This window comes from Phyllobates terribilis, unplaced genomic scaffold (genome assembly GCF_046119375.1).
Source record: "Phyllobates terribilis strain yellow unplaced genomic scaffold, ASM4611937v1 Scaffold_5__5_contigs__length_657084704, whole genome shotgun sequence".
NCBI classification, from domain to species: Eukaryota; Metazoa; Chordata; class Amphibia; order Anura; family Dendrobatidae; genus Phyllobates; species Phyllobates terribilis.
In genome coordinates, this window is record NW_027362765.1 from 506,788,740 (window position 1) to 506,803,896 (window position 15,157).

Here is a 15,157-nt window from a genome sequence, read left to right on the forward strand (position 1 = left end):
GCCGTACACGTGCAAATTTTTTTTGCTAAAGACGGACCACAAATCCAACCTGTCAGATGATATTTTTGATAAACAGTAGTCAGACATTGGCCTTCACAAAATAAAAGTGTTATTCATATCCAATATTTATCTTAGGCGTATGCACCAGACTGGGGAAAAAGCTTTAAACCATCTCAGTGTTCTCAAATATGATCAACTGAAGTTGTAGGCCGAAAGCCTCAGGCTGCAATACTGAGAAATTCTCATGACGGCAACTTAGGACTTATTTCAGCTGCAGTATTATAATGGAGAATCCATGTGGATAAAAAAACAAAACCTCTGAAGTCACCATATTTTTGCCACCATTTATGGCAAATCAAATGTAGGTATAGCTGTAATTGGGGAGTTGAAGGTGTCCTGAATATCAGGAGATATCAGAATTTCTCAGACGTGCAGTCTCAGGCCTCAGCCTGTAATGTTGGTGAGGTGCAGCAGAAAATATCAGCGGCGTCAGATAAGTTCTGCTTCTGTATGTGGCCATCATGGCTTCAAATAATCAGGCCTCATGCAGATTGCAGTCAAGCTTGTGTTCACACAACATTTGAGGCTTATTTTTTTTTACATTTTATTGATAAATATTGTATGTAACTAATAAATGATAAAGATGTAAGCAGAGCCTTACTTGTATCTTAGAAGGCAGCTGGTGTTGAGTGGTGCCAAGAAGAGTAACATAAAGCTTTTGCCTGCTCATTTTATCATAGGTTTTGGAATGCATTTGGCAGTAAACGACATCTTGTCTTTTGACACAGAGATCACATTCACCTTACTGTCCGTGTATCATTTTAAAGCTTGACCATCACAGGTCAAAAGCACACAGTTTTTGCTCTTATTTTATTCCCTCTACTTCCCACAGTATTCAGTTTTTTTCTTTTTTTAAAATCTGTAATATGGTTCCAGAAATATGGGGCCTTTTTATTTCATGGATCAGATGCTGGCATGATTCTCTGGGGGCGTGTTTTTATAGGGCTCTGTGTTAGTACACTGTGAACCACGCCCCTTTAGTAAAGACCAGAAAAAGTCATATAAAAAGGCCCATATCGCTGGATCCGTATGGCGGGTGCTAAAAAGGAAAATATCAGAATACTCACGGGAGCAGTGGAAATATAATAAAGAGAAAAAACTGGCCACTTTTGACCTGGTGACACATCCTCTTTAAAATTGCTCGAGCATTTATGGAGCATGCGGCAAACCAAAATCGAAGGCCCCATTGTGCCAAAGCTGCCTGATACCAGGGACTGTACAATATACTGACATAGGGAGTGAACCGGCAAAATCTAGAGTCACTGGAAGCTGGAAACAGTTAAACAAATCCATTTATTTAATGCCAACCAATAATGTTCCGGTGTCAAGTACGGTTCTCTGACACTATACTACAGAATATTAGTGTCACAAAACCTGTTCCCCCTTACCAGTGAACACTCATAAATCTCGTCAGCGAGGCGCATCTGTGGCCATGAGATAAGTGCTGACTGATGAAGAATTCAGCAGGGAATATTCTTTAACACATTCATGTTTGTGCCGCTATAATCTTCAGGTCCTCTCTGGATATCCAGCACTGACAACTGTCACAAGAACATTTTCACGTTTACTTAACCCCATAACACCATGCTGTGCTGTTCTGTACGATCAGTCATGTTTCTTCATTTTTTGACTTTTTACATGTCAGCAGCCATAATTTTTTTTCCCCAATTAGGTGGCTGTACGATACCTTGTTTTTTTTGCAAGAGAAGTTGTATGTTTTGGTGCAGCCTGCTGTACAAATAAATTAATGGGTGATTTGTATATTAACATACTATATAAATACATGCTGGAAAAATGGTATTTTCCCCGACAACACTCGTTTCTCAGATTATTAACCATTTTGAACAGGCTGCTGATCAACCATCAAATGAGCAAAAAGGGAGATGAATTTTAAGCATGCTTATATATTATTCTCGGCAGCACATTGTAGTGTGTAAACAGGATATGTGCTGCCAATAATAATGTTTTAATGCGCACAGAATAATTGTAGTACAGATTGTTCTGTTTGCATAGAAGAGTGGTCTGCCTGAGTAAACAGACCATTAAATGACCACCGATTGACCTGCATGTAGCCGATTAGCAGTAGTTTTAAGGTCGGTGTCGGTCGATGCATACATTCCACAAGTCTACAGAAAGACTTAGGGTCCTTTCTAAATCTTCAGAGGTAAGAGCACAAAAGTAGAGATGAGCGAACCCGAACTGTAAAGTTTGGGGTTCGTGCTGGACAGGTGTCTGGTGCTGAATTCCGAACCCGGACTTCTCCGGGAAGTCTGTTTTAGTGTTCGGATGCAAAGAGAGAGCGAGAAAGAGAGAGAAATCTCATGCACACACTTTGGTTTTTGTTAGATCAATATTTTGTGCTTTGCATGTTTTTTTTTTGCACAATAGAGCATGTCACTTCTTTCAGTGTTTTTCACCCATTGGAAGTAATGGGTGGTGAAAAAACACTGAAAAAACGCTTGGAGCCGTATGTGAAACTCATTTATTTTTGCGATTTTACCATCTTGTCTTTGTCTCCTGAGATGGCAGTGTGGATAGTACAGTTTAATTAAATTAGTGATGTGTAGAGTGTAAACATTGGCTGAGCTAAGTGTAAGATTGAACAATGCCTGTGGCCCATGGACATGTGAAATTGAACAATCCCTGAGCAATTTAATGGTAGACCCCATAGTGTGAAAATAAATAATGTCCTACAAACTCAATGCCCTGCCTATGTCTTGCATTGGTGACCTGTATTGTTGAGCGACTATGTTCTTCGGCGAGTATGCTCGGGTCGAGCACCAAGTAGTTACAGCTGCTCGGTGATATGTTTGAATCGCTCCCGTGTGCATGATTTGCAACTGTTTGACAGCTTTAATACATGTGAGGAATGTATAAGAAATAGACATTCCTTACACAGAATGTATACATGTATTAAAACTGTCAAACAGTCGCAAATCATGTACACGGGAGTGATTCAACCTGATCACCGAGCAGCAGTAAATACTCGGAGCTCGGCCCGAGCATACTCGGCGAACGGGTTAACAGTACATACTCGCTCAACACTAGTGACCTGTGTTCATGCTACTGTGGTGAAAACAAAGCTGAACTTTGGGATCCTGAAAAACGCAGCAAAAAAACAAGCAAAATCCTGAACAAACCTTCCTGGCAAGAGATCAGGTTTTGCTGCAGAAAAAAAAATGCTGAAAAAAACAATGTGTGAACAGAGACACTGTTTCGTTTGGCAGCCCCCTGTGATCATGATAGAGTCACTCTTTGGGTGATCAGAGGATGAAAGGCCCCCATAGATATTAGATAAAAGTAGACGTTCAGCCGGTTCTATGGAGATCGGCGGGTTCAACATTAATTGGAGCCTACTTAATTTCCCCCAACAGATGATATTGAGGAGAGAAGGACCGCTGGAATTTCAGCAGCCCATCCTTTTGTTTTCAGGGAGGAAGCTGTGGCTAGAGGTGTCTGAGATCCCTTGATATGAGGCTCATAGTAATGCAATGAAAAAGTGACTGTCTGTGCACACAGAAGACGATGCGTGAATCAGGTGTGGCAGAGACGAGGCCCAGCATTTGGCAGGTAAAGAGAATGCGGTAACTCATAAGTAGATTGGCACATAAAGGGACTAAAAGTTGGAAATGCTCATGGAAGGGCTTCTTTCTTCACATTCTACAAATACAATTTTACTAACCTAGCCGCAGCATATATATGTGCCCCACGCACTATGTAGATTTTCTGCATCCTGAGCTTTTTAGAGCTGTCTTACACGTGCACAGTGTTCCTTTAGATTAGCACTGAAGGTATTCACTTCACAGCGCTTGCCAGTAACACATATAATTACACTGATATTTTTAGCTTATAATTAAGGGATATGACTTTACGTACTGAAGCTGCCTACTTTAATTACATTTTTCATTATGGCAGATAATAATAACTGTGTCAACTGTGCAGAAAAGGGAAATCTCCCCTCTAAAAATGTAACTCAACGAGGCAAACAGAGAATTTGAGGACCGGCCTCGTCTGCATTCTTCTGTACAATACAGTCTGACAGAGGGAGCATTTTTCTTTTTAGCAGTATTTTACGACTGGTTTCACATATATTCATTTTTATTCTGTTAAAGAAGTGCAGCCAGTTATTGTTAACCCCCTAGTGACCAGGCCTGCATGGGATTTATTGACCAGCCAATTTTTCCTATCCCCTTTCAGCAGCCATATTTTTTTTTATTGACATGGCGGCATGACGCTTTGTTTTATGTGGGATAAATTATAATATTTTTAGCACACAAAGCTTATTGCATAGTTTATAGAATTTTTCTTCAAAGCACAAATAGAAAAAGGATTTTTATTTTCACATTTTGTCATGGGGACTTAATTCTTTTGTTTTCTTTTTTTTACATAATTTGTTCACCAAGAGATTATAAAAGATCTCTGGGGAACGTTTTTTCCCCCCATTGTAATTTGGGTATCTATAGGAAAAAGCTGGCGGAGACCCAACAGTCATGTTATTCCCAAGGTCCTCCAGAAGCGTCAGAAGCTGTTTTCTGCATAGCACTTTATGAGTGCCATATATATGGCAAAAGACCAAGCAGTGGTAATAAACCGCTTCTGTCTTCTCGCTGTGTCTGGCAGGCACGGACTGAACTGCTCAAAATGCAGGAGCTTTAACCCTTCACCGTAAATTTGCAATGGTACATGGTAAAAGCCCAGGACCAAGCAACATAAATCTATGGAGCTTGGTCATTAGCTGATTAATGGGGTTTTCCGGGAATATATATTTATTTTATTTTTTTTCACACCATCTGTCAGTGCTTGGTTAAGCGTGATGATCGAGCGTGCTCAGGTAAGGGGTTATTCGAGCACGCTCAGGTGCTAACCTAATATCTTCGGCGTGCTTGAAAAATAGGTTTGAGATGCAAGTCGCGTGTCTGTTCGACAGCTGCAACACATGCAGGGATTGCCTAACAAACAGGCAATCCCTGCATGTGGTGCAGCTGTCGAACAGACACACAACTTGCATCTCAAACCTATTTTTCGAGCACGCCGAAGATACTCGTTTAGCACCTGAGCGTGCTCGAATAACCCCTTACCTGAGCATGCTCGATCATCACTAATTAAGTTATTAAAAATAATAAAATAACTAAAGTAATAAAGTCAGTTACTGAATTTCCCTTCCTGGTCCAGTGCTGCCTCTCCGCCACTGCTCAAGCAAGTGTTTACAGGCTGCAGTGATGTCAAATACATACTCACCAGCTCGTGACATCAGCACAGCCGCAGATCCCAGTGATTGGCTGCAACGGTGATATTTGCTGTAGATTTAATGTTACTATTGCAGCCTGTAAACAATCACAAAAGCAGTGGTGGAGAAACATCATGAGACTAAAGGAAGGTGGTTAACAGCTTTTTTTTATTATTTTAACTAAATGCTGGTTGATGGGGAAAAAATGCTATTCCCATAAAATCCTTTTAAACTTTATAGAAAATTATTGTACACTCTACATAGAGTGGTTTTATTTTTCGTTTGGGGCGTTTGCAGTGAGCACCAAGTCAGGCTTATCTGTATGAGAAATTATTGAAACTCCGCTTGACAGTTCTCTCCTTGTCTGAGTGCAGGAAAAGAAATACCAACCAAGCAAGGCTGGACAGTGAGAAGCCAGAGCGGAGCGGCCCAGCAGACACTTCTCCCTGAGCAAGCACATAATAATACGGAATTCTGTCAACATCCTATACAATAAAACATTTAAAAGTGTATCTGTCATTTCAGGCAACTTTTCAGAATAGGCTTTCATGTGTGTGTACACGAAGAATAGCTCTATTTCTAGAGATTACATCACATGTATCCTGCATTTTCACCACTGTAACCCACACCACACTCCATCCCTAAATTCCAAATCTTTCTGAACTGGTTGATGGAGACTAGCTCCTGTGATGTATCCAATACAGAGTACAAAGAGATGGATTCCTGCTCCTCTTCCTCTGTAGCACACTGCAAAGTAGCAGGAAGAAATTGTTTGGCAGTACTGAGCAGTGTAGCTATGAATCCAGAACTTAAGTGAAATAAATTTGATAAAAGTAGCAGCTTGATCTGCCTGATCTCTTACTGTGCCGCGTGCTCCTCACTTCTCCTCTCTCTCTAAATAGAGTTTAATATGACCTGTAACCTGACACCTCACTGTGCTGGCAGTAGGTCTTGCTTGTTTTGAACAAAATGGATTTGAGCTGTTTTTCAAAGTGGATCATAAGTTCAGGAAACAGATTGGAGGGAAAAAAGTGAAAGTGGAGAAAGAAGCATACTTCTCCGAAAAGATAAAATTACAAAGGTTTTTCTTTTATTCACTTATACTACTGATTGATGCAAAATTTGTTGAAATAACAGTGACCATTTAATGTAATCAGAGATCCTGTCACTATATCATGCTGCTTGGGACAAGTGCTTCTCACTAAATTAGAATATCATCAAAAAGTTAATTTATTTCAGTTCTTCAATACAAAAAGGGAAACTCATTATATAGAGTCATCACAAACAGTGATCTATTTCAAGTGTTTATTTCTGTTAATGTTGATGATTATGACTTACAGCCAATGAAAAAACAAAAGTCATTATCTCAGTAAATTAGAATACTTTATAACAACAGCTTGAAAAATGTTTTTAAAAATCCGAAATGTATGAAATGTATGTTCAGTAAATGCCCTCAATACTTGGTCGGACTCCTTTTGCATCAATTACTGCATCAATGTGGCGTGGCATGGAGGCGATCAGCCTGTGGCACTGCTGAGGTGTTATGGAAGCCCAGGTTGCTTTGATAGCAGCCTTCAGCTTGTCTGCATTGTTGGGTCTGGTGTCTCTCATCTTCCTCTTGACGATACCATAGATTGTCTATGAGGTTAAGGTCAGGCGAGTTTGCTGGCCAATCAAGCACAGTGATACTGTTGCTTGTAAACCAGGTATTGGTACTTTTGGCAGTGTGGACAGGTGCCAAGTCCTGCTGGAGAATGAAATTTCCATCTCCAAAAAGCTTGTCGGCAGAGGAAGCATGAAGTGCTCTAAAATTTCCTGGTAGACGGCTGCGCTGACCTTGGTCTTGATAAAATAGAGTGGACCTACACCAGCAGATGACATAGCTCCCCAAACCATCACTGATTGTGGAAACTTCACACAAGACCTCAAGCAGCTTGGATTGTGGCCTCTCCACTCTTCCTCCAGACTCCGGGACCTTGATTTCCAAATGAAATGCAAAATTTACTTTCATCTGAAAACAACACCTTGGACCACTGAGCAACAGTTTAGGTCTTTTTCTCCTTGGCCCAGGTAAGACACTTCCGGCGTTGTGTATTGGTCATGAGTGGCTTGACACAAGGAATGCGACACTTGTAGCCCATGTCCTGGATACGTCTGTGTGTGATGGTTCTTGAAGCACTGACTCCAGCAGCAGTCCACTCCTTGTGAATCTCCCCAAAATTTTTGAATGGCCTTTTCTTGACAATCCTTTCAAGGCTGCGGTTATCCCGGTTGCTTGTGCACCTTTTTGAATGGTCAGCTTCTTTAGCAATGACCTTTTGTGGCTTACCCTCCTTGTGGAGTGTGTCAATGACTGCCTTCTTGACATCTGTCAAGTCAGCAATCTTCCCCATGATTGTGGAGCCTACTGAAACTGACCTTTTTAAACGATTAGGAAGCCTTTGCAGGTGTTTTTAGATAATTACCGTATTTTTCGGACTATAAGACGCACTTTTTTCCTACAAAATTTTGGAGGAAAATGAGGGGTCCGAATGTTGGGGGGGGTGTATATATATATGTGGGGTGTGGGGGGAGCGGTAGCGGTGGAGGAGCGGGGCACAGGAGGCAGCAGCCGCCTGCTGTAGCCTACACTGTCCCCGCTGCTAAAGAAAATGAATATTCACTGCTCCTTAAGGGGAACACTGAATATTCATGCTCCTTAATAGCAGCACACAGTGTAGCTGCAGAGCGGCTCCTGCTGCTGCCGGAATCGCCTGTGATAGCTGTTAAAGGGCATGAATATTCAACCTCTCTCCACGCCCATGGGCGTGGGGAGGGGGTGAATATTCATGCCCTTTAATGAGCGGGCATACGTGATAGCCCGGCAGCAGCAGGAGCCGCAGCGCGGCTACGCTGTGTGCCGGCTATGAAGGAGAGTGAAGTCACTGCTCCCGGCGTGGGGAGCAGTGACTTCCGGCAGCTGATCTCTCCTTGTGAGCCGCGCATGGCAGTGACCTCATGCGAGGCTCACATGGAGAGATCAGTGCGGGCAGACAGGACGCAGCGCTGGAGGACAGAAGAAAGGTGAGTAGGAGTGTTTATTTTTTTTTTATGTGCAGCATGATGGGGATTAGGGGGACCATGCATACTAGGATAAGGATGAGAGGTGCCATGCATACCAGGACAGGCATGAGGGGTGCCATGCATACCAGGACAGGCATGAGGGGTGCCATGCATACCAGGACAGGCATGAGGGGTGCCATGCATACCAGGACAGGCATGAGGGGTGCCATGCATACCAGGACAGGCATGAGGGGTGCCATGCATACCAGGACAGGGATGAGGGGTGCCATGCATACCAGGACAGGGATGAGGGGTGCCATGCATACCAGGACAGGGATTGCTGTGCCATGCATACCAGGATGGGGATTGCTGTGCCATGCATACCAGGATGGGGATTAGGGGTGCCATGCATACCAGGATGGGGATTAGGGGTGCCATGCATACTAGGATAGGGATTAGGGGTGCTATGCATACCAGGATAAGGATGAGGGGTGCCATGCATACCAGGACAGGGATGAGGGGTGCCATGCATATCAGGACAGGGATGAGGGGTGCCATGCATATCAGGACAGGGATGAGGGGTGCCATGCATATCAGGACAGGGATGAGGGGTGCCATGCATATCAGGACAGGGATGAGGGGTGCCATGCATACCAGGATGGGGATGGGGACCACGTATAAAAGGAAGGGAGGGGCATATATACCAGGATGGGGGATATTGTCAGAATTGGGGGACATTACCCCTATACCAGTGTAAGCAGAAGACTCCCTCCCCCTTAAAAGTGCATCATGAACACATTTTTGGCTTAAATTTTTATTTTTTTTATTTTCCTTCTCTAAAACCTAGGTGCGTCTTATGGTCCGGTGCGTCTTATAGTCCGAAAAATACGGTACTCTAATTTAATGACATAATGACTTTTGTGTTTTCATTGGCTGTGAGCCATAATCATCAACATTAACAGAAATAAACACTTGAAATAGATCACTCTGTTTGTAAGGACTCTATATAATATATGAGATTCACTTTTTGTATTGAAGAACTGAAATAAATTAACTTTTCGATGATATTCTAATTTAGTGAGAAGCACTTGTACTTCTGTTATTCAATTTGCTCCCTCTACAAGATGCAATATCCTGCTCTGTGGCCTCACAGCCAACACTCTCGCACCTCTCCAATCCATCTTAACTGCTGCCCGATGAATCCATCTGTCTACTCGCTATTCCTCTGCTTCTCCGCTCTGCAAATCCCTTCATTGGCATCCACTTCCCCAATGTATCCATTTCAAACTACTAACATTGACCTACAAGGCTGTCCATAGTCTGTCCTCTACGTACCTATCTCCCGATATCTTCCCACACGTACTCCCAAGACCTCCTTCTCTCCTCCACAATCACACGTTCCTCACCCAATCACATGCAAGACTTCTTCCGAGCATCCCACATCCTCTGTAATTCTGTGCCCCAACACGTTCGTTTATCCTCCAAATTCGGAAGCTTCAGAAGGAACTTCTGAAAACCCGTCTCTTCAAGAAAGCTTACAGCCTGCACAGACCCCCACCACCGCCTCGCTACAGCCTGCACAGACCCCCGCCGCCTCGCTACAGCCTGCACAGACCCCCGCCGCCGGAGCAGCCACAACCGCCTAACCTGCTGTCTCCTTCCCCATTACCCTTTAGATTGTAAGCCCTCCCACCTCTGTACCAATCTGTCACTATTAGTTTATTCAGTGTAATTTAGATTTTATATGTAAACCCACTTTCATATGTACAGCGGGATGGAATCAATGGTGCTCTAAAAATGACTAATAATAATAAATCACAAAATTGAAGCAAAAGCCTTAGTTAAGGGGATGTCCACCTTTGTAGACATTTTTACTTAAATGCATATATTTGGGGCTTAAATTATTTTTGCATTTGGATTTCAGTTCAAATTTCGCAAAGTTTGCCTTTCATGGCTTGTATGTTACACTGTATATTGCTTGCTGCAGAATTAAAGGGGTTGTTGCCTTTCAGAAAATCTTTTTTTGCTATAAAAAAAAACAAAGATCCTAAACTCACCCTCCCCCGGTCCAAACCAGTCTCTGCCGCTGCACCGACTCTCTGGTATTGGCTGCTGCGCTGCATCACGTCGACAGTGCAGCATACAGTGATGTCGACTGTGCCTATAATATTCTGACAGGGAGCTTGAAACGTATCTATTTTTTCTGAGCTCCTCTCAGCTGATTTATGACCACATCAATGTTGTACGTGCAAGGAAACAAAAGAGCCCTTAAAAGCCAAATGGTGCAAATTTTGTAATGAAACCAAAATTGCAAAAATGTTTTTATTTACTCTCATATACATGCATTTAAGTATTTGAAAAGAAAAAGAATGTCCCTAAAGAAAGGTGGACAATCCCTTTAATATAAAACAGACATAAATCAGGAAAGGTCTTGGTGATAGCACTTTACATTTACTTATAGTCTGCATTTAGAATCGTATTAGTCAGCCTACGAATGTAACTAACGGCTGCAGCCAAGGGAGACATATTCCTATACTTCAATGTATTGCAGATTGGATATGATCCCGGTATGTGTGCTTGGCAACTTAATTTAAATGCCAAATATAAATAGGGCGACACGATCAGTCCGTCCACGAGGAGCGGCCAGAAGCCTTACCTGGCTGTGATACTGCAGTTGCTGTAAATTGAGTGGCCCATGGAGGAGGGGTCTTCTGTCCTCCAAACTGAGCCATGGTGAATGGACAGCGTCAGACGGGGATTATGCCTGCAACCTGAAAGGAAGCAAAACATTTACATTTATCACACTGGAAGCTTAAAGAAAACCTGGCACATTGCAAACCATGCAAAAAAAGGAAATTAGAGTAACAGAAAACTGGAGAATATTCATCAAAGATTAACACTTAACTAGAACACACTCTTAAGATACCAGACAAATTTTCTTTAACTGACCTTTGATGAAGAATCATCATTTGTGAAAGTCAGAAAATGTGTCTAAAGCCACATTCACACGTTTAGTATTTGGTCAATATTTTACATCAGTATTTGTAAGCCAAAACCAGGAGTGGGTGATAAATACAGAAGTGGTGACGTGTTTCTATTATACTTTTCCTCTGATTGTTCCACTCCTGGTTTTGGCTTACAAATACTAAGATAAAATACTGACCATATACTGAACGTGTGCATGTGCACTAAAAAGAGTAATCACCGTATTTATTTATTTATTCAGAAAATCAATAGTACACATGGAAAGAATAAACTGCTTCCTTCTCATGATCTGACCATTTAGTCTCAATATTTTCAATTCAGGGGAAAAAATCTGTCTTTCCTATTACGGAGATAGGAGATGGCAGTTGGTGCTCATAAGGTTCCATGGATAACGGTAATTTCAATGGAACTCCAGCACCTCCATCCTCCGCCCCATAGAATATTAAACCCTTCACCACCTTGGGTTTTTCTGTTTTTTTGCTCCTCTTCTTCCCGGAGCCATAACTTTATTTTTCTGTCAATATGGCCATGTGAGAGCTTGTTTTTGCGGGACAAGTTGTACTTTTGCACGACACCATTGATTTTACCATATAGTGCACTGGAAAATGAGGAAAAAAATTCCAAGTGCAGTGAAATTGCAAAAAAATGTTCAATTCCAGACTTCAGTGGGGGTAGATATGATGTTTTGATCGCCCATTATTTCATTTTATTGCAATGTTGCGAAGACCAAAACACCATAATTCTGGTGTTTTGATTTTTTTTCTCGTTACGCCGTTTACCGATCGGATTAATTATTTTTATATATTGATAGATTGGCCAATTCTGAATATTTTGTATTTAATGATTATTTTTTGATTGCTTTATTTTGAATAGGGCGAAAGGGGGGTGATTTGAATATTTTTTAACATTTCACCGGCTTCATTAGTCTCCATGGGAGACTAGAAGCTGCGCTCATCTGATCGCCTGTGCTACACATAGCAGGGCTTCAGCGTGCATGAGATTTCTGAAATCTCAAAACTTTTGCTGATACTGTAAAAACGCAGCTTTTAATTTGCATAAATAAAACAACAGAAACGCAACGTGTGAGCATAGCCTTACTATGCAATGGTCCAGGGTCAGTGCAGAAAGCCAGAGAAACCTGCTGTGACCTCAAGAAAGAATTCACAATAGAAAGCTCCATGTAGCAGAATTTCCCACCAGATCAGGAAAGTAAAACCAGTGTAGTATTTCTGCATCAAGTTTGTTTTGTTTTACAAACATGATGAAAATTACAAAAATACAGATTCTCTATTTAAAGGGAATCTGTCAGTAGGATGAACCCTCCTAAGAAGTGCATATGGGCATGTAAGTCATAGAAAGCTGAATACAACGATACCTTGATATCTGTGATCCGATGTCTTATTACAGCGAAATCCACATTTTTCATAATACATTATTAGAGTTTTCAACTGATGCAAATCCATAGTATTCAATCAGTGACAAAGTAAATAGCACCTATGGATACTGTAGTATTAAGGTTTAATCGCAAATATTACATATTCAAACGAAACGACCACGATCCAAAGCCCAAATCTCATAAAAATATCTTTATTAAATCCATGTATAAAAATTCAAATACATATACTTGGTGCACAGGTGGTGCAGACAACATACAATGTATAAAATTGCATCACGATATGGGACATGCAAGATCCGTTCTGTGAAACCCATATAAGGCTATGTAGCCATATGTACCAAACACTAAGTATATAGCAGGTATACCATGTGATCACTGTCAAAGAAGTTACCGTTAATGTGTCAAGGGTATGGCTAATAATACTGATACCACGTGTATCCTACTGATCCTCGACTAACAATGTATACATTTGCATGTTTGTGGATAGATAAATAAGTAGCTCCATACCAAGGCACAAGAACACAGGATACCCGGGCTCACAGACCGACCATACGTCCACCCCAACGCGCGTTTCGGCGCTGCCTTCTTCAGGGGGCGTGGGAGTGATCACATGGTATACCTGCTATATACTTAGTGTTTGGTACATATGGCTACATAGCCTTATATGGGTTTCACAGAACGGATCTTGCATGTCCCATATCGTGATGTAATTTTATACATTGTATGTTGTCTGCACCACCTGTGCACCAAGTATCTGTATTTGAATTTTTATACATGGATTTAATAAAGATATTTTTATGAGATTTGGGCTTTGGATCGTGGTCGTTTTCGTTAGAATATTTTTCATAATATGTATATAAACTGTTAAGATCTATGGGCTGGACATAGATCTGCATGAGAATCTACATTCAGAGCTTATTTTAAATAAAAGAGGGAGTTACCAGTGTGAGACATGTAATGACTGACAGTCTACTCTTATGACCTACATGTCTCACACTGGTAACTCCCCCTTTCATTTCATTCATTTAAAAATCTCTGGAGGGAGCTTCTTGGGGAGATCTATGTTTGCCCCTTTGCCAAGAACAGCTTATTTACATATTATGAAAAATATGGATTTCTCCAGAATAAGACAGCAGATCACAGATTTCATGGTATCATTTTATTCAACTTTCTATGACCTGCATCTTAGGAGGGTTAATCCCACTGACAGATATATACATATGGGACATTTCTGCCGTCACTTAAGCCACATTTTGTCCTTTGCATTACAAATAATAACGTCTGCAGTTACATACAGAGCAAAAATTGACACGCTGCAGATTTCAAATCCACAGCACCGATTAATTTCTGGAGCAACTATTCTCCATAGCTGGTGCAAGAGGTTACACTGTACTGCTACTGGAATACACAGGAGATTTTCAATCCAGAAAATACGCTAAGTATGTGCGCCTCGTACACGTATCCTAAAACATAGGTGACTTACACTGTACACAGCCACGTGTTTGAGTGTACAACAGCTGCAGGCTTATGCCGGGAGACCAGCTTTCGCAGGCAGATAGTGCTGCGTATCTGATGTTCATATGCATGGAATTCCTCCCTTGACTAGATTGTATGACCCCTCTGTTTTTTTGGTGTCAACTCAGTCCTGAGTGTGATGATGCAGATAATGGTTACTGTATGTCCAAGAAAGAAATCTTCTTCCTCCCACAATGTTCGAGTGCTGATAATTCTGCAGAAATCTGCAGCATAACTCAGTGTCTTCTACATGGTATGAATGCTTTACAAGTTACATGGAACTATTTCCTAACTGAACCCAGCAGCGGCTGGCAGATGACTTTGAACAATGCCCTTCATCGAGCCCGACTCATTAACCAAGGCGTGTATGGTTAGGTGTGGACATTGGGATTTCAGGTATGAACCAGCTCTAAAGAGAGTTATTAAGGAGGCTGCAGCTGTACAGTAATGGGGACGGTTCATAAAGCAAACACCGGAGGAGACCCTAGTGGATGGGTACAGAGTCATTTAGCAGAACGGAATAGCATGTGGTTATGGTCAGCTATAGGCCCTGTTCACACTGCATTTCTGCAGTGCAATCAAGGAATCCACCTAAATTCCACTTAAAAATGGGATTCACAGGAAACCCAGACTGGGAAATAAACTCTTTTCTGGTCATTGCAGTCTATGTGAACTCTGTGTTTTTTTCTTTCCTGAAAGAGTTCATCATTTCAGCACAGAAGAGCAGACCACCACGTTTCTGTGCCCATCTGTATAGGAATAAGTGTCTGTTAGGCCGAGATCACACAACCGTACAAACTAGCCAAGTGCTATGCGATAAAACACTCGGCCCAATGTGACTCTATGGGGCAGCTAAGATCTGCAATTATTTTCTCATGCTGATTTGCATTGAGAGAACAATTGCAGTATGCTGCTTTTGGCAGCGAGACTCG

General features: G+C 41.7%; 1 protein-coding gene across 2 annotated transcripts in view; it reads right to left on the reverse strand.

Annotated features, from left to right (window-relative positions):
* The window catches only part of CCAR1 (cell division cycle and apoptosis regulator 1), a 49,027-nt gene that overhangs the window by 31,669 nt on the left and 2,201 nt on the right, over window positions 1-15,157 (reverse strand). For both annotated transcript variants that reach the window (XM_073685624.1, XM_073685623.1), the window contains exon 2: window positions 10,986-11,100. In XM_073685624.1, the coding sequence (XP_073541725.1) occupies window positions 10,986-11,061 (76 nt within the window). In that variant the 5' untranslated portion in view covers window positions 11,062-11,100. The remainder of the gene's footprint in view (window positions 1-10,985; window positions 11,101-15,157) is intronic.